The sequence below is a fragment of the Oratosquilla oratoria genome, chromosome 24 (genome assembly GCF_046742065.1).
Source record: "Oratosquilla oratoria isolate Oo_2021 chromosome 24, ASM4674206v1, whole genome shotgun sequence".
NCBI classification, from domain to species: Eukaryota; Metazoa; Arthropoda; class Malacostraca; order Stomatopoda; family Squillidae; genus Oratosquilla; species Oratosquilla oratoria.
Genome location: NC_134800.1, coordinates 59503170 through 59524831, shown reverse-complemented (window position 1 = coordinate 59524831; position 21662 = coordinate 59503170). Strand labels below are relative to the sequence as shown.

At 37.1% G+C, this 21662-nt stretch overlaps 1 protein-coding gene across 1 annotated transcript in view; it reads left to right on the top strand.

The window, feature by feature from the left end:
* The window catches only part of LOC143038691 (transforming growth factor beta receptor type 3-like), a 30668-nt gene extending 11086 nt beyond the window's left edge, over positions 1-19582 (top strand). Inside the window, exons 11-15 of the mRNA XM_076208248.1 lie at positions 115-305; positions 571-666; positions 6102-6225; positions 11947-12117; positions 12628-19582. Coding sequence (XP_076064363.1) covers positions 115-305; positions 571-666; positions 6102-6225; positions 11947-12117; positions 12628-12743 — 698 coding nt within the window. The 3' untranslated portion in view covers positions 12744-19582. The remainder of the gene's footprint in view (positions 1-114; positions 306-570; positions 667-6101; positions 6226-11946; positions 12118-12627) is intronic.
* Positions 19583-21662: the final 2080 nt, after the last annotated feature.

The window sequence follows — 21662 nt, the reverse complement described above, 5'->3', positions numbered from 1 at the left end:
AGCACTAGCTTATTGAAATCATATATGTAGCATAACATGTATCTGATTATGTAGATGCCGCCAGTGAAGTTGGTACATTACAATACATATATGCAATTTCTATCCCATTTGCAGTACTTCCTTGGGCTTCAGCTTACAGTGCAGACCTCAAAGTGGTGCTGGAGGAATGCTGGCTAAGCAATTCCTCCTTGCCAACAGTAGAAGGTGGAGCCCGAAAGACTTTGGTGCGCAAATCTTGTGCTGCTGCCCCCTCCGTTGACTTGTCCTCACCAACACTCAGTGATGAACCTAAATTTGGATTTAAGGTTTGTTTCAGACAGATATGTTGGCTTTTGTTTTGTGTTTTTATTTATTTACTAGGGATGATCTCAAGCCAAACAGTTTAGGTCAGAGTGGAGATGGACTGAGGCCTTTCAGCAGAAAGAGTGTTTGTAGTTAGGGCACATTATTATTTTTTTTTTTCCCCAATATATATTTGCTTCAATATATACTCTTAATTTTATTTTTGAGGTAAAAAGTTTCAAAGTTGCGATGTTATCATTACTATACGAGGAACTCCATTGCCTGCAGGTATTGCCTGAATATGTCACCTTGAGTCCTGTGTACCTGCATTGTCTTCTGGGTATTTGTTCTGCTGACTCTCTACCCCGCCCTGCTGTTAACAGGGTAAGTTTTTCCCAAATAATTTATCACATTTCTCACTTATGATGATATTATTATTATTATCATTATTAGCAGCAGCAGCAGCTCAGCAGCAGCAGCAGCAAGGGGGGAGGATGGGGTCAGATTGGAGGCAAGTGTTGATGGAAGGAGCCTGGAGGAAGTGGATAGCTTTAGATACTTGGGGGCAAATGTGGCAGGAAAGGGAGGAGTGGAATGTGGAATGGGAGAGGCGGGTAGATGCCTTGGGGGTTTTGAAAAGTGTAATGAGAGATAGACATTTGGGAATGGCTGCTGAGAGGAGATTGTGTGATGGGGTGGTTATGCCGATGTCATTATGTGGGGTGGAAGCATGGAGCACGAAAGAGGAAAGGGAGAAGAATTTAAATGTGATAGAGTGAGAAGTGGGGAGGAGAGCAGAGGTAGACGGGGAGTTGGGAGATGGGGTTGATGAAGAAGTATTGGGATGGTTTGGATACTTGAAAAGAATGAGTGAATAGGGATTAATAAAGGAGGTGGAGGGATTGAACATTAGGGAGTGACCTGGGGTGTGATGAGTGGATGGGCTAAAAGGGGCATTGGAAAAGAGGGGAGTGTCTGTTGAGGAAGGAAGGGAGAGGATGGAGGATAGAGGTAAGAGAAAGGTTGTGTATGGATGATACTCTCATGCATGGAAGGGAGTGGGTGAGGGATGGGGGGTGAGGGAGTATGTGTGAATGATATTTTGACACAGCCCGAAGGGATTTCTTCCTGTCTTCTCTGTTTCTGCATGAGAGGATGGAGAGGGGAGGGGGTTACCAATTAAATGAAGCAGCTTTGCTGTGGAGGTGCTGTGTCTTGCTGTATTGCTTCTGACCCAGGGCAGTGTGTGAGATGCAGGGAAGACCCATCATTCAGGAGGAGCCAAGAAAGGGGGAGGGAGGTGAATGGAAGTGGAGTATATGGGGATGAAATGGGTGGAAATGGATTTATGCCTTTTGACTTTGGTGTGTGGAACAAGGAGGGTGGGAGGAAATAGAAGGAAGGGTAGTGAGTGATGGGATGAGCAAGCAAAGAAGGTTGTAGAAGAGAAGAAGCGAGCTTTCACCAGGGCAGTGGACAAGGTGCAAGGATGACCCCTCATCGAGGAGGTGCTAAGATAAGAGGGAGGGTGGAGGGGTGTGAAGTGTATTCAGGGATGGAATGGGTGGGAATGATTTTATGCCTTTTCCTTTTTGGCTACCTCCCTTGTAAGGGGGAAAAAGCCTTGGTATATGTATGTATGTATGGTTACAAAGTAGGACAAGGGAATCATACGAGAGGTACAAAGAAAAGAGAAGAGAAATAAAGCATAAGATAAAGGAGGCAAAGAGGAGAGCAGATGTGAAATGGATTAACAGTAAGACAAAATTAATATATATATATATATATATATATATATATATATGTATATATATATATATATATATATATACAGTAGCCGCAAAAAGTTTGGGCGCAAAATTATAGGCACCCCAACTTTCCCCTAAACTCAAAACATGCGAAAAATACAACTTTCCACCCAAACTGCCTCCTAATAACCATAGGAGGCAGTTAGAACCGTAGAAGTACGATTTGATATCTTCCTTGGCCGACCAGAGCGATGCTTTGGAGTACGAATGATGTCACTTCCTTCGTCTCGAAATTTCTTGGTCCACTTTTGCACTTCACGCACTCCAATTCCAACACGAGTAGCAATATCTTTACACTTATAACCCTCCTTATAGAGGGTTATGATTATAACAACTGTCTCTCTTTCCAGCTCTTTACCACTTCCCATTACGGAGATATCAAGGCACAAAAACAGACCACCGCAAAAAAAAGACTACTCTCCGTGAGAGATGTTTAGAAAGTGACTCCATGTGACATCGAGTGCGCCTAAACAGAGTTGCCAAATAGTGTGTATTGTCTCGGCTAAATACGGGTACAAACGCTACCATTGAAAAATAGCAAAAACTTTGGGTGGAAAGTTGTATTTTTCGCATGTTTTGAGTTTAGGGGAAAGTTGGGGCGCCTATAATTTTGCGCCCAAACTTTTCGCGGCCACTGTAAATACATATACACATATATACATATACACATATACATACATACATATATACACACATACATATATATATATATATATATATATATATATATATATATATATATATATATACAGTATATATATGAATATAGTTATTTATAAAAATACATACATATACCAAAGGCTTTTTCCCCCTTACATAAGAGGTAGTCAAAGTCAAAAGGCATAATTCCACTCCCACCCATTTCACCTCCACCCATTCCACCCCCATTCACCTTAAGATTCTATTAATTTATTTTTTGAGGGAGAGGGTGGCATAGATGATGGATATATTTCCTTTGGGTCTACACAAGGTACTGATTCGATATACTTGGAGAAACACCAGGCAAAGAACTTAATATATTGCATCAACATATATATACCGTATTTTTCGGACCATAAGGCGCTTCGTACCACAAGGCGCACCCGTAATTTGCTATTCCCCGTCCTTACATAAGGCGCACCTGACCATAAGGCGCACCTGGTTAGGTTGGTCAAACACCACCAGAGGCGCCACCGTCGATGACGAGCACAATAGCGCGTCATTTTATGCGCACGCCATGCAAACGGCCAAATTTACATACCGCGGGAAATTTCATTCATACAAATGTTATGCGAGTGTATTTACTACGATCGTAGTAAATTTCAAACAATAACATCATCAGTTACATGTCAGTACATAAAAACATAAGATAAACATGGCGGCTTGCATTCAGCAGTAAATCGAAAATTGGTTTATGTTTCAGTGTAAAAAATGAGCTAAATAAATTCAGTGTATTGGCAACTGACCAAAATGAACGAAAACTACTAGTCTCGCGAATTCTTCTAATACCAAAATAAAGGCAGCGTGTTACGGAAGAGCTGAGAAATCGGTGGTACCAATTTTTTTTTTTTTTTTTTTTTTTTTTTCTATCGGGTCGGATTCGGATAACAACAACATCAACGTCCATCCCGCCATCTTATCTATGATCACTGGTGGTATGAATCAAACTTCACTCTTTTAAGTTTCTTACTATTATGTTATAGTTGAATTATTATAACTATTTTCTTTAAAATGTGTGATTTTCATGTAATATGATCAAAGAGAAGTTACGTTTTTATCCTCCGTAATATTACGGACCACAGCTACGATTCGTCCTGCCCGCTATGATCATTGGTGGTATGGATCAAGCTACACTATTAAGTTTGTTACTGTTGTGTTATTAGTGTAATAGATTGCATATAGTTGAATTATTCAAACTATTTTCTTTAAATTGTGTGATTTTCATGTAATTTGACGGTATTCGTAGCTGTGGTGGGTAATTTTACAGAGGATAAAAACGTATTTTTTTTATTTAATTACATGGAAATCACACATTCTGAAGAAAATAGGTCAAATAATGCAACCATATGCTAAATTCTTATATAAAATTGTGCCTGTCAGTAAAAACCGTCATTGTTTACGTTTGATCGGCGATTAGTCAGACCGCACGTTTCGGCCCGATTTTCCCTTCAAAATGTAATATCTAGAGAACTAGGACAGCTAGATGGATAATTCAAATTGCATTGTACTCAGAGCGACTTTCTGCATCCCATGAGAACTACTTCAGCTCAAATATCAGGAATTCCATTTTCATGTTGACCTAGCTAACCTGGTCTCGTCATCGGATAATCATGCAAATGTGAGTGCATTCAGAACTGAACATTTTCGTTGTTGAATGAGAAAAATTGGTTGGGATTTAGCAAAATTACAAAAATAAATGATATATTTTTTATTTTGGTCAGTGAAATCAAACCACCTCCATGGACGGTCTGCCCTGCCAATACCCCCATAAAACAACAAACATGTTACGGGAATTGTGGGGAATAAAACCAACAGTAGCAGTTTATTCCCGGAATTCTCTACAAATGAAGGTAAATTTTTAGTTTCGACAATGGGCGCAATATAGCAATAGAAAATTAATTATTAATTTTGTAAATTATAATGTATCAACGTAATATGCAATTTTGTGAGCGGAAATAAAAAACAAAAAAAATTCTGAAACGGATTTCGTAAGTAACGAAGTCGTGTCGGACGAATGGTACGCCATGTTTGTTATGATATATGCCGACGTCGAAGAAATGAAAGGGTGATAAATCCGTCTAACCTAATCTAACCTGTGTATAAATCATTACCTGCAAATTAAATGTCATCCGGCTCGTCCTCGTTGTCGTCGTCGTGAGAGACGTTGGCGTCCCGATTCTATGCTACCGACTTCTTTCATTAGCATATTACGTTGATACACTTTAATTTACAAAATTAATAATTAATCTTATATTGCTATATTGCGCCCATGGTCGAAACTAAAAAAAATACCCAAATGACTACAGTCTGAGTGGAGCGAGACTAAACCAATGCAAAATGGCTGTCTGTGTTGTGGACGCTACCATGTCATAGCCATGATAGCGTGAATGAATGCGGTGGCATGGACCCGAAAACTGTCGAATTTTTCACAATTTTCTTGTCAAGATACATGCACCTTGGTTATAACTTGGTTGTAACTTTTGTTAAGCCTATGCACTGTCGCCGTCGGCAGGCTAGCTACGAAACGTGTCAAAATAGTACGTCACTATCCGAGGCATTTTTTTGCACTGAAGCCACACATAAGGCGCACCACCCGATTTTGGCCGATTTTAAGGATTTTGCCCGCGCCTTATGGTCCGAAAAATACGGTATATAATATATATATATATATATATATATACATAATATAAATATATATATATATATACATATATATATATATATATATTTATATATATATATATATATATATTTATATATATATATATATATATATATATATATATATATATATATATATTCTAATTCATTAGATATTAAGAAAAGATAGATTTTGTTACTAAATATTTTCCCAAAGAAATATCAGAACAGCTATTTATAATATTAATTCTGTAGTCATTAAGAAACTGATCCATAATTAAGTGATTACTAAATAAACCAATATCTGGTGATAGAAACCTTTATGGACGCTCACTAACCAAGTGGGTTAGGGCCTCTCTACTTGCGACAGAGGTCGAGCTGATGGTGGTTCGAACCTTGTCACTGGCGAGATGAACCAAGAGTACAGTTCATTAAATTCTATGTTAGAAAATCCTTTAAAAGGGGTGCCATCATAGCCACCTGATTAGGGGGAGTTTTGCGAGATTAAACACAATCATCAGAAAGTCTTTTATGTTTTACAGGTAACACATTGGAAGCAGATTTTCAATCACAATTACGTCTATGTCTCCAAATAGGATTAAAAAGCATCGGGAATCAAACCTTTATCTTACCAGACATGAAAGTAAATCTTTGCAATTTTAAATATTTCAGTGTACAGATCCAAGCTCATACTGCAACAAGGAGGTGCTGATGCGAGTCTTCCTGAACCAGCCTGTGTCCTCCTCACCCAAGACGCTTTCACTAGGCCCAATTACCCTTGTCTCAAGTACAAATGGTAAGTTTGTTTTCGTAATGCAGAATTAATACAAACTGTGTTTATTCTATCTATATACCAATAGACTTCTTCCCCCTTATAAGGGAGGTAGCCAGCCAAGGCATCCACCTTCCCATCCATCATCTTATTCCTTGTGAATGAAGGCTCATCACTGTCCCCTGCCTACTGCCCAGGTCAGAGTCAATGTAGCAAGACAAAACACATTCACAGCAAGACCAGCTCCTTCATTCACTTGGTGACCACCCTCCTAGTCCCTTCTGGCCTCATCAAGTTATATTCCATTCACAGCCATTCACACCTATATCTGCCTTCTTCCTACCCTGCACAACAGACATTCCCCTTTTACCTAAAGTCCCCTTCACCCTATGCATAAATCTCATTCTTTGTCTACTCCTAAGGTTCACTCTATCCAACTTTGCCTTCCAAACTCTTTTTGCTAGTGTCTCTTCTCACATTCTTTCCATGTACCCAAACCATCTCAGGGAGGGAGGTGTGGTGAATGGGAGTGGAGTATGTAGGAACAAAATGGGTGGGAGTGGATTTATGTCTTTGGCTTTGGTTACCACCTATAATTCATTTTGTGTGGATTGATGTCAAATCTAGCAACTCAAGTGGAACAGCATGTGCAAGTATATTCACTTACTGCAGAACCAGTTTGTTTTTCATGGGATGTGGATGTGCTGTGTCTTACTGAATTGCTTCTAACCCAGGGCAGTGGGCAAGATGCAGGGATGACCTGTCATCCAAGAGGACCCAAAAAAAGGGGGAGGGAGGGGTGGTGAATGGGAATGGAGTATGTGGGGATGAAATGGGTGGGAGTGGAGTGGATTTATGCCATTGATTTTTGCTACTTCCCTTGTAAGGGGGAAAAAGCTGTTGGCATATGTATTTGTAAGGGACATACATACACAATACAAGAATTTAAGAACAAACTTGATCTTGCGAGATACAAAATTGGGTCACCACAAGCATAGCTCCCCTTCTCGTAAATACAATCTCCTCTTAGCATCCATTCCCAAATGTCTATTTCTCATTACACTTTTTAATCCACCAAGGCATTTACTCGCTTCTCTCAATCTTCATTCTACCTCCACCTCCACTCCTCCCTCTCCTGCCACATTTGCACTCTTAATGCTCACTTCCAGTCTGCTGCCACTTTCATTCCTTGTACATCTCATCACCTTACTTTTACCCACATTTATCTTCAACTTTCTTCTTTCACACACTCTCCCAAACTCTGTCACCAACTTCCTCAATCCCTCCTCTGATCCTGCCACAAGTGCAGTGTCATCCGCAAACAACAGCTGGCTCACCTCCCACTTTTCTCCATTTTCTTGAACTATCTCCAATCCTTGACCCACCACCCTTGCATTTACCTCTCGCACCACCCCATCCATGTCTAAGTTGAACAGCCTGGGCGACGTAACACATCCCTGATGAAGTCCCACCTTAACCTCGAACTACTCACTCTCTCCATTTCTAATCCTGACTCCTGATAAATGCTCTACTGCTCTTATGAAAACTCCTGACAGCTCCTAAAAGCTTTCCTCCTATCCTGTGTATCTGCAAAACCTCTCACAGTGCCTTCCTGTTTAGCAACTCCCTAAACCTCCCATCTTCTTCTTACTGCCTTCTCTTCCATTATCATCTCACCATCTGCACCTTTTACCTTTTCTTCTCTACTTGATTCGCCTCCCCTTCCTCTCTTAATTTCTTTCCAAAACATCTTTTATTACTTTCAAAATTTTCTGTCATACTCTTACCCCATTTCACATCTGCTCTCCTCTTTGCCTCCTTTACCTCGTGCTTTACTTCTCTTCTCTTTTCTTTGTACCTCTCATATGACTCCCTAATCCTATTTTGTAACCAATCTGTGAAAGCTTGCTTCTTCTCTTCTACAACCTTCTTTGTTTCCTCATCCCACCACTCACTACCCTTCCTTCTATTTCCTCCCATCCTTGTTCCACACATCATCTTTGCACACTTTGTGACTCCTTCCTTGAACCATCCCCATTCCTCCATTCCTAGTTCTGCTCTATCCTATTACAAGAAACAAGAACAGGAAAATAAGAAAATATCTTTTAGAGAAATAGTACAAAAGCAGATGGAGGAAAATACAAAAACAGTTATGAAGGTAATTAAAAAAAAAGGAATATTGGGTGAGAGATACAGTTGACAAAGGTAAATGCATTGTGGTCCATGGTATCCAGGAAAAACATGATATGTATAAATACCAGGGAAAAAGAGGAAAAAGAAATAGCTAAGGAAATTTTGAAAGAAATACAGGACGAAGGGCAAAATTTTGACAAAGAAATTTACGAAATTCACAGGATAGGCAAATTCAAAAGAAAAACAACATAGACCTCTGAAAATAAAACTAAGAACTCAAATAATAGCCGAGGAAGTATTATTGAAAGTGGTTAAATTAGCAAACAGCAAGCAATTCAAACATATATGGATAAAAAAGGAAATGAGTGATGAGGAAAAAGAGAAAGACAAGGCTCTCAGAATTGAAGCCAATGATAGAAATGAGAAAAGAACAGACGGAAAAAAACGATTTTTTTTTAGAGAGTACTGGACTTGAGACTGAGAAAATGGTACATCAGAAAAATGGAAACTTAAACAAAAAAAGAGAAGAAAATATGAAACTAAAAGTGGCATACACCATATCGATGGTATGATCTTCTGGAATTAACCAAACAACTATCTAGAAATAGAGAAATCTGACATTATGGGAATTGTGAAGACAAAATTGAAAGGACCTCTATCAACAACTATAGTGGGACAAGGTCTATACAACCACTGGGCGAAAAGTAGAACAGACAAGCATGGAGCTGTCATGATATTGACCAAAAAGGTTTTTAATGTGACAAAGATAAGTGAAGGCAAAGATAATGTGGAATTAATTATGATTACAATTATAAACAAAAATATGAAAAGTAGAAAATTTGTAGCAGTGTATGTGCCACCAAAAACACAGGCTTAGTCTGATAGTGATCATTCTAAATTACTGGAAGACACAATGAATGTGCTAAATGAGTTACTGAAAGAGGGTGATAACATAGTAATTACGGGTGATTTTAATGCAAAGGATGCAATCAGGGAAGAAATGATAGTAAAAGGGGGAGAAGAACTTTGGAGCAACATTCTACTGGATATGAGCATCGAATACACCTCAACACAATGGGTTAAGGAAAATACTAGATATAGAAACAATGAGGAACTGTCTAAACTAGACTTAATATTAACTTCTGAACCAGATATTGTGAACAAAATGGAGTATAAAACACCAATTGGAGAGTGACCATATACTAATAGAGTTTGAATTAAAAGAACAAAACAATGTAGGAAGGAATGATAAACATAGAAAAGGAAGATTGATGTACAACAAAATGGATTTTGTAAAACTAAGAACAATTTTCAAAACACAAACTGGGATAAATTCTCCAAAGAGGAAACAAAGATGAAAGACAAATGTAACATATTCAAAGAAAAGTACAAGGAAGAAATTGATAAATATGTACCAAAGAAGAAGCAAAAAGAGATTTATATAAAGTGTTGGTACAACAAAAGGTGCAGTGAGGCTAAAGACAGAAGAGAGAAAGCCTGGAAAAGATGGAAAAGAGACAAAAAATATATATATATATCCAAATGGCAAACATATATAAAACTTAGGAATGAATATGTGAATATACACAGGAAAGAAAAAAAATTATGAAAAAGATATTATAGACAAATGTAAGAATCAACCTAAACTCTTTTACAGATATGTAAATGATAAAGTAAAGGATAAACACGAAATTGTAAAACTGCGTGAAGGAGATAATATATAGACGACAAAGAAATGGCAGAAGTTATGATCAGACATTTCAGGTACGGTATGTCTTTACAATTGAGAGCTCACAAATTGGGGAAGATGGACAACAAGAAAGACCCCTTAAAATGAAAGAAATAAAGAAAACACAGAAAGAAATAAAAAATCAAATAAAAAACCTAGATGATAGGAATTCGCATGGACCAGACGGAATTGCAAATTGGATACTGAAAGAGTGTATAGATGAACTGATGGACAAATTATACAAGATAATAGACTTTTCACTCAAAGAAGGAAAGGTACCGCAAGATTGGAAAGATGCAAACATAATACCAATATAAAAAGGAGGAAACAAAGAAGATCCTACAAACTTCAGACCCATATCCCTTACAAGCACAGTAGCAAAAATATGTGAAAAAAATTATTAGAAAATAAAATATTAAAACCTAAACAATTTGGCTTTAGAAGTGGAAGATCATGTACCACAAACTTAATATGCTTTTACTTGAGATTAATTGAGATAATACAAGAAAGAGATGGCTGGGCAGATTGTGCCTTCTTGGACTTGCAGAAGGCTTTTGACAAAGTACCACATAAAAAGTTATAAGAAAAATTGAAATAATAGGAATACAAGGTAAGCTACTGGAACGGATGAAGGATTTCTTAAGTGGGAAAAAAATGAGAGTGGTACTTAGAGACAAAAACTCGAACTGGGAAGATGTGATAAGTGGCGTCCTGTGAGGCTCTGTATTGGCTCCTTTAATGTTTGCCATATATATAAATGATATGGATGAGGGAGTGAATTGTTACATGAACTTCTTTGCTGATGATGCCAAACTACTCGAGAGTAAGCACAGAAGATTGCAGATTGCTACAAGAAGACCTGGACAAAATATGGGAATGGAGTCAGAGATGTGAAATTAACTTAACATTAAGAAATTTAGCATAGTGAAATTGAGAAAAAACAAAAATAGAATATCGGGTCAATATAAAATTGGAAACAAGTCAAAAAAGTCAATTCAGAAAGGGACCGGGGAGTGAGTATCTCAAGTGACTTGACACCTGATAGACATGTCAGTAAGTTATTTGGAGAGACTTTTAACTTATTAAGATCAGTGAAAGTTGCCTTTGACTACATGGATGAAGAAATGCTAAAGAAAATAGTGGTTACACTAATAAGACCTAAACTAGTGTATGCTGCAACACTATGGGCACCTAACACAAAAGAAAACACAAGAAAATTAGAAAGAATTCAAAGAGCAGTGACAAAAATGGCACCTACACTATCAAATTTGACATACGAACAAAGATTGGAGAAATTACATCTATCAACACTGGAACAGAGAAGAGAAAGAGGTAATTTGTTGACCATTTACAGAACTATAAAAGGGATGGAAATTCTTGATAGAGATGACTTATTAAAATGGGACAGAAGGGAAACAAGAGGACATAAAAAGAAGCTAAAGAAGGACAGTTACAGAAGAGATTTGAAAAAGAATAGCTTCCCACATAGAGTGATCGATGTCTGGAACAAACTAAATGGAGAAACAGTGAGTGCCAAAACTAGACAAGGTTTTAAGAATAAACTGGATGCGGAGAGATACGAAAATGGGTCACTACGAGCATAGCTCTCATCCCGTAAAATACAACTAGGTACAACTAGGTAAATACAGTAAAATGTTCAGGACTTTTTCACCTTTTTTTATTACAATTATTTTGTCAGCCTTGTGGATGACAAATACGAGCTAGAATTGCCACCCCCCTGAAAGAGTCACCCTGGGCATATAAACCCCCCTCCACCCCCATGTGAGGGCCCTGGTCGTAGTTTGGAAGTATGATTAGGAGTAACGTTTACTCATGATATTGCAATGTTGTTATGGTAATGGCATTTATTTGTTGTTTTCCAGCTGCCCTATCAGTAAACGGTGGGATGGGCCATGGTAATGGAAAGGATGACAACACTCAAATCATAGTCCTTGGTGGTTTGTCAACAGAGATAGTTGTTGGCATTGCTCTTGCATCCTTTGTTATTGGAGTCTGCCTCACTGCAACTCTCTGGATTATTCACATGAAGACAGGTAAGAACATAGAAAAATATGTAGCACATAACTATCAATACAGTATATTCATTATAGCAGTACATCTTATTTATCTGACTTCTGTCCTGCATATCATTTATCTCACACCAGACACTTTTTTTTTTTTTTTAATAAAGGGGCTAAAGCCAGATAGTTTTATTCAGTTAAGGACCAGTTCTAGTAGTGATGAATCCCCTCAACCTATTGGCTTATATTAAGAACTTTGTTCTTCTGAGGGACAATCCTCACAATAAAATGATTCCTTCTAGAGTAGTGTTTGAAGGAATTGACCATCTTAAATTATTTATTTATTCTTCGACTCTGTTGAATTTTTTTAATTGAAATTGAGTCTTTAAAGACATAATTTACTTAAAAAAGATTTTGAGAAGTTGACCAGCTTAATTTATTTGTTAATGACTTTTCTCCAAATCTACCAATTCTACAAAGTTTTATGAATTGAAATTGAATCTCTAAAAGCATAAGTGAAATATACATTTTATATTTTCTTAGATCCACATCGTCAGAAACGACCTGAAGGTTCTGCACCACGCAATTCTGGCTACGACCTGTCTGCACATTCAGGATCCTCCACTCCTTCTTCCCAAGCTCCCATGACTCATCCCTGACACTGCCCGCCAACCCCAAGTCTGCCCCACCCTCCCCTCTGGTCCCGCAGTAGGATGCTTCGTCATGCTCCTCCTCCCAGCAGAACCAGCTGTGTGTAGGTGTTATGACAGGGAAACAAGAAAAAACAAAAAACAAAAAAACAAAACAAAAAACAAAAAACAAAAAAAGAGCTCACGAGGGGCTCATGTGACTAAATTGTCTACAGTACTTTTGAAAAAGGTGTAGAAAGTTTAGTTCAAAATGTCAGAAAAGCAAAAGAAAAGTGAAAAATGAAAAAGATCCACATTTTAGTGCCCCATTGAATCTCATGGAGTAAATTGAAGAATGAATGGAAGGTAATTCACAATTATAACCTTTGGTGTTATTGCTCAGCATCATCATACGATGGCACTACTTCACAGATTGGTGATTCATGTCATCTCAATATCACCATTGTTATAAGGTATGCAGTATGTGGTACACTGTCAACATAATTCCATTAAAATGTGATGATGCATTTCCTTATCCACATAATGAGTCCATACTGCCTTGCATTTCACAGAAAGCAGTGTTATGGTCTCATTTTGTGTGGGTACATGTCATCAGTCAACATTTTTCATAACACAGACAGCAGGAGAACTATGCCTACTTAGTCTGCATTATTATTTTCCTCTCTCTCCCTTTTTTTCCCTTTATTTTGGGGGTTGCTCAGTATCTTTTCCAAGAAAAAAATTCTGACTGCTTAAAAATAAGTTATGTATAACAGTTATATCTAAAGTACTGTATTTTTTATGTTGAAATAAGATGTGGAGCAAATCAGTCTTAAGCAAAAAGTAATCAAGATTTTGAGTTGTTACATTGAATTGATCAGGGTTAGTGCTGAGTAACTTTCCACTTTCCATCCACAAAAAACTGTGACAAAGGTCATCTGACCTGCTTGATTTTGTTTTTATTATTTACACTTTTGCAGTACAGCCAAAGCTGTGTTGGCCATATAAGCTTTGGCAAATTGTTCTAGGTTCCTATTCATGCCAAACCTGAACGTGTCTGGCCTCAGGTTGGCCACCACTCGTTCAAGCCACTCTTCTTTGGTTACGGGTAAACAAAAGAATGTGTATAACTCCTCTGCTGCTGTACTTGGAATCAAGATGAACATTGTTTCAAAGAACACAAGTACTGGTGCCAGTAACTGTATTTTCCAGTACCCTACTTAACTCAGATTTGATGTGAAATTAAAACATTGACAGAATAATGAAAAAGGATAAAGGACCTTCAGTTTTATGCAATAATCATACTCTGAGAATGTGACAGAACATTTATGATTATAAAAATAGTGATGGTGTGTTACCTCCAGATTCACAACCAAAGTGGTTGTATCCAAGAACAAAAGAAAAGCAAGTGACATGTGTTGACTACATTTGTTCACTAATAAAATCAAGCAGTGTGGTGGAATATGGAGACAGGAGTCCTGGATGGCACAAAGGAGGAATATAAACAGCCAGTCCTCGTTTCGGATGAAATGGGTCCTGGTGAACATTTCCTAGACCAGAAGGACTCCAAACATACCTCGTGTCTTGTACCTGATGGTAGTTTAGTTATTGTGTGTTTATTAACCCAGAGTGTAGGCCTGTGTAATCTAAATTTAGGTGAGCTTCTCATACTGTATAAGCTATGATGAGGATGAGCCTCAAAAGTAACTGTCACTTAGGTGCATTTTGGTAACTATTCAACCAGTTATAGTCAACATGATTCATTATGGAAGACTCCAGTTATAGTGAAGATTAGAATGAATTTTTAAATTTTTATATAATCTTGTTTTATTTAAAGTACTTTCATATCATATCAGAAATTGTGCAAAATGTCACATTTTTGGAAAAGAATAGAATATACTGATATGTCAACTATAACTGAGGTGGACCATATGAATTGTCATATCATTTAGCCAAATTATTTACATGTAATTTGTTCAATTGCATATTCGCTAACACCTCCTTCAGTAGCCATATTTGCTTTTATTTTTGATATTTTATAAAGTTTAATTGAAAATGTGCCAGATTTCTTATGAAGAACAGAATGTAATATCTCTTGAACCAGATTATTTGGATATATTGCCCTGTAACCTGAAAACCATTTCATAGTGCCATACATTTTCAGAGAAATAGATTTCATATAAAATTTGAGATTACCAATGATGTCACTGTTTTTATTTTTTATTTTGGATATGATTGATGCCAAGTATTGATTGATAGTTCCTTATATGTGTATAAGTTCATTTGCAGGTCACCATAAGGTTAAATATTTCAGTTAAATGACTGATAAATAACTGAAACACTATAATATATCTGTCCAGTTATTTTAGAGTATGCAGGTTATCTATTAAAAATTATTAATGACTGTACTGTACAGACATGCTGTTCATAAAGAAATATGGTTTTCCTCATGTAGACCATGATATGCTATTTGAATGGAATAATTTCCTTTTTTTAACATTATGAAATATGTTGCTACACACATACTTTGTAAACAGAATTTCAACTTGCTAAACTTGCAGAAAATCTATAGTTCAGTAACAAATATTTTTAAAATAGGATATAAGATTACTTCATATTTTAGAGAACACCGATTTCAAGATCTTGTTTTTATATAGTGGCCACAGTATCTAGTTTGAACCCTTGACTGTGTTGCATTAACCTCCCATCCAAGAGATCCTATGTTCAAAATGGGAATTTCTGGAAGCAAATCAAGATTAACTTTACAAGTCGTAACAAGTTCCATAACATTCAGCTCGTAATCTGCCTCCCGTGACTTTATTTCCTTGAATCTGTTTCATCCATTTATAAATCAGATATTTTGTTTTATCTAATATGGTTATTTTACTGTGCTTTGTACATTTTTATATCTAATCTTTACCAGGCTTTTCTCTGTTGTAATGCTATTTTCTAACCCATTACACATTTATCTAGATTTATCCATAATTGTTCCTTTCATCTTTTCTCTTTAATATTATGCCAAGACTTAAGTTCACCCCACAATATTCAAGGTACTCCCAAACAGCCCATGGGATGATTGCATCTAGGGGCGGATCCAGGAGTTCTTCAAGAGGGGTTGTTGGTGGTGGTGGGAATGAAGTTGGTAATCAGACTGGGCATTTTTTAATTTACTTCCCAAAATATGGTGTCTTGAGTTAAACGCCATTGTGGGGAGTATGGGGATTTACATCATGAACTCATTGGGTTCAAATCCATTCACAAAAAAATATTTTACATCTTAGTAGAATTGTTTCCTTTTTCACTTTTTTATTTATGCATTTATTTATTGTTTTATTATTTTACTACTATTTTATATACATATATATAGTATATATATACATATATATATGTATGTATATATATATGCGTGTGTATATATATATATATGTATGTATATATATATATGTATGTATATATATATATGTATGTATATATATATACTTTATTTTTTATTTATCTTATTTTATTTATTTATTTTATTATTATTATTTTTCTTTTCTTTCATTCCTTCTTCTTCTTTGGGGAGGGGGGGTGCCTCCTACCACACCTTTCTGAATCCGCCCCTGGCACTCCCCCACTGCTTCAGTTTTGTGATTTGATCCCAGGAAGTGACTTACTGTGTCTCATTCTGACTCAGGGGTTTTATGTACAAGAATGTCATTAGGACTCAGATAGTATCTAAATGTTATGTCAAACCTAATTTTTTTTTCCTCTTAGTAGTATAATTATCCTGAAGATTATAGTAATCATCTATTTGGGTTTAGAACAATAGAATTAATAATGCTTTTCATATCATGTTCCTGTGTGTTACAAAATTGAGTGATTGTACAGTGTGACATTATCATGTCATCAACTCTCCTAGGTCACAATTACTGGTAGTAACATGTGGTATGTTTGTTATGTTTGTGTGAAACCATAGTCCTTTTTTTTAAGTGTGTTAGTCTAAATACACAACTAGTATGGTTATATGTATGAATGAAAGTGAAATTTCGATAATTTGTGTGTGTTAATGATCTATTAGGATAGATTTATTCTAAAGACCTTCCCTCCAGGGAATGCAGAGCTAATTTGGAGTATTTTGAAATTTAAAAGCAATTAGTATGTTCTTGAACTCTGTCAACAGTTTCAGAGATTTCTTTAAGTGGCACTAGATATCTTTTGTTGTGTAGTGTTTGTTGATATGATGGAATGAAAGGTGATTGGTTGTGCTATAGTTATGGGCCCAACACAATGGCATAATAGTTTCCATAATCATTCAACATTTGCCAGTACCAGTTTTATTTAGAGACAACTCGAAAAAGATAAGAAATTAATAGTTTTATTACATACATCTAGTATTTCTCAGTGTTAATCATAGCCGTGAGTATTGTATAGTCTGTTGAGTAACTGGAAGGTTGTGTAGGCAGACTGCAGTGCAATGAGGGATGGTTATAGAGCCAACTGAACCCTCTCAACACTCAGTGTGTTTCTTTTCCAACCCTCTCAACTTTTCCAACAGATCTTTATTCTTATTTACATATGGTGGTAGCCATGTGTTCTGTCAAGGGTAGCTACTTTTCCAAGGTATCATACAGTATTTATGAGTACTACTATGACTCATTTTCTTAAAGTATGATCTGTGTATAACTTAAGGGTGTCTATCAAATGGAATGTTCCAACAATGGCCAACATCCTCCTGCTTACAGTCAAGTCTGATTACCCCCCTCCCCCCAAGGTCAAAAGATGCGGTGTAACACGTGTCCACAGCACCGGTTAGTGAGGGATGATAGGGGCCTGGAGGTGCAGGGCTCTTTATAGTTCCTATTCCAGTCTCACACGCCCATATTCAAGTCAACTCCAAAGAATACCAGCTGACAGACTAGGTCACAAACTCCTCCATGTTGGAAGCAGCATTAGATACAGAAACAAAAAGTTCAACCAAATGGCAGCTGAACCCATGCAATTCACATGTGCTTTAGAATCTTTGTTCACAATTTATTTACAGTAAACCTCAGACAGCTGGTTTCAGGCCCTTCATTCCTCACTACCTGATCAAACTTAAATAAAGTCTTGGTTTATATATATATATATATACATATATGCATATATGTATACATATATATATACATATATATATATATATACATATATATATATATATTCTAGGAACCTATTTTTTAGGTATGGGTAAAGTGACTTGTTTTTATGTATGAGGATATAAGGACTCCTTGTTTCTATAGAAGTATTGTAACTTTTCTTTAATGTAAGAAAGTTTCTGCAGTTACTGTCAGCAGTTCAAAGATACATGGAGTCTCAGAAGATAAAGATTTATATTCCCATTTTATATTTGTGCTAGCTTTATCATGGTAGTAAATCTATTAATTGATTAAGCAAGAAGATATAGGTGAGATGATGTGAGTATGTAGACTAAGTGCGGCTGAGTAGAGGTGTGGAGAAAACTACACTGTACCTTGATTTATGTCTTTACCCATGTGTAACAAGTTAGGATGTGCTGCAATGAAGGACAAATTTTGACAGCTCTTTCAAAGTCAACATGCAAAAAAATATATAAAATCTGTTTTGCATTTATCCTACTTACTGTTTCAAAGATGGAATACACAAGGATATGAGTAGTGTGTTGCTAAAATAAGAATGCTGATTATTAATTTTTCCTCCAGTGTACGCAGTCCAAATTGTATGAGTTGTGCTCAAGTGCGACCCTTTCCCTGCTTTGTACGGGTCCTTCTTGCTTACAGTAGCGTAGCATGGAAGGGGTCAGCCTAATGTGATCACAACAGTGTGTGCAAAAATACTCTTAATAATTTGCATCACTATTTCTAGAATTCATTAAAAGTTTGATAGTAAACAAGAACAAAGAATTTTAGTGGAATTGTATTATAAAATTAAATGCATAATGTTGATATTGAGGTTAAGTAGTTGGGAGCATTTAGGTGTATAGTAAAGGAAGGCAAGTAGATATATGCTTTTCTCTTTGGGTCATGTTGCTGGGCATGCTTTCTTCTTCATTCCTTGTAAATCTGACCTTGACAAACAATCCTTTCTGTTCATTACCCGAGAAACAGTTTCACATTAATAGAGGAGTAATGTACCAAGCATGATTCTAATAACAACTTGCATGATTATTTCTATGCTATGTCCATATGGGAATGAGCAGTTTGTATTAACTTTTGAAGAGGGAGAGTAGGAGCATGACAGAAGAACACATACATAGCAACAAAGATACTTTAGAGGATGAGATACTGTAGCTGAGTGAGTTATCCAGTAGGGCCAGGATTTCTTTGCGTGGCTTGGTGTTGAGGTTAGTGGAAACTTAATTACTTTTTTTCAGTAAATGTTTGTACTCTTAATGAGTAGACAGAATAGCTGTAAGAATCAAGTGCACAAGAAATCTAAATGTGCACTATATGAGGTAAGATATTTACTATAGGAAAATACAAGTAACATCAAATTGGAAAGGTATGAATATCAACTGAACTGCACAAGATTTCATGTGAACCTGGTTACGATGGTAGCATTGAGTGGAAAACCAGTTTACTATGTTAACTATCCTCACATTTAATTCATAATTGCCATAAGGAAGCAGAGAAACATGTGCTACCATACTCATTTTATATATCATTCATAGAGACCTTAATTATCTTAATTTCATGTTTTAAAACGGAGGATAGACTAACTAGTTGTTTTCCTAGGATTATGGAATATTAACAAGTTATCGTACATCCCTCTTGCTGAATCTCCTTTGTTATTTGACTTGCAAGGCCCCACTTACATTCAACTCCTGTATCACTTGCTAGATTATTTTCAACAAAGTAAATGTTATTTTCCAAATGGAATTATTGTTTTATTTACACCTCTAAAGTGAAGGTATATTTCATCAGATATAAATCTTTGGTGAACCTCATGCCAATGGAAGAGTATAATAAACACATATGTACATATATCAAGGGCTATTTCCCCCTTACAAGGGAGGTAGCCAAAGTCAAAAGGCATAATTCCACTCCCACTCATTTCATCCCCACCCACACCACTCCCTTTCACCGCCTCTCCCTCCCTCCCTCCCTCTTATCTTGGCTCCTCCTGGATGATGAGTCATCCTTGCATCTCGTCCATTGCCCTGGGTCATAGGCAATGCAGCAAGACACAGCATATCCATAGCAAAGCTGTTTCATTTAATTGACAACCCCCCTCTCCATCCCCTCCATCTCCACTCTGCCCTCTCCCACCACATTCACCCCCAAGTATCTAAAACTATCCACTTCCTCTAGGCTCTCTCCCTTAATACTCGCTTCCAATTTGCTGCCATCCTCCCCTCTTATACATCTCATCACCTTACTTTTACCCATATTTATCTTTAACTTCCTTTTTTCACACACCTTCCCAAACTCCGTCACTCACTTCCTTAATCTCTCCTCTGATCCTGCCACAAGCAGTGTCGTCAGCAAACAACAACTGGTTCATCTCCCATTTTTCTTCATTTTCTTTAACCATCTCCAATCTCCAGCCCATTACCCTTGCATTTAACTCTCAGACCATCCCATCCATATATATGAATTGAACAGCCACCTTTACTTCAAACTACTCTCTCCATTTCCAATACTAACACAGGCTCTATTGCTCTCGTAAAAACTCGACTGCGCTTAACAGCTTTCCTCCTATCCCATATATCTGCAATACCTCCCACAGTGCCTTCCTGTCTACCATCATAAACCTTTTCCAAATCCATAAAGGCCCAAAAAAAACATCCTTACCTTTTCCTAAAACTTTCTCACACTGTCTTACCACAAAAATCTGATCCACACAACCCTTACCTGTCCTAAACTCAACTCATACTGTTCCTCACCAATTACTCCCACTGTTCTTCTCAATCAAAAACTTTGCAACTACTCAACAAACTGATCCATCTGAAACTACTACACTCTCAATGAATATAACCAACTGGCAAGCATTAGTCAGTGTTTACCTGAATAACTTGTCCCCAGCATATTCATACAAAAACATACAGTACATGCTCAGGTCACAATATAAACACTATACAATAGACCTTCAAATTATATGCTTTACTATAATGGAGACTGGGAGGAGTTTTCCAACCAGAACCCTAAGGTTTGGGTCTTTTAATGTGCGTGGATGTGGTACAGATGAGAGAAAAAGGTGCAGATGGAGAAATGATAATGGAAGAGAATGCAGTAAGAAGATGGACAGAGTATTTTAGGGAATTGCTAAATGTGAAGGACAGGGAGAGAAAGGTGGGGGGTGCTAAGAAAATGACAATGATGACTGTGAAAATGGAGGAGAAATAAGAAAATTCGAGGTGAAAGTAGTTATTAAAATGAGAGCAGGTGAGACACCTGGGTTAAATGGGTTTCATGCAGTGTATAAAAAAAGGGAGATACAGTGGTAGTACACTGGCTGGTGAGGTTGTTTAATGTTTGTGTAAAAGAGGGTAGAGCACCGGAGGAAAAGGGTAAAAGTGTGAGTGTAGTAGTTTCAGAGGGGGGGGGTATGAATGTGGTGCAGATATGGGTGCACAGTTGGCACCCCTAGCATGGAGTCAAAGGTCATGGTGAAGGAAGGAGGGCAAAGCAGTGCAAAGGTGTGTGCGGGTCAGTGCATATGCGGAATGAGGAGGTACAAGTATCTTGATAAGGATTAGAATTAGCAGAGCTTGTGGTTTTAGGTAAGGTAGATTGTAGAGTAAGAGAAGTGCATCAGGGGATTGAAGAGTGAAACAGAAGAAACCAAAGAACCAGGAATTTGCAGAAATTAGGTAAGTGAGCTACAAGTCTTACAGACAACTAGAAATGTCTTCTCACACTGGTGCAGGCCATAAGCTGAAAGAGTAACCCATGAATGGGACAATGTGGACATTTGGGCTGGCACTGAAGCAGAAAAGAGAAGAAAAACAAAAAA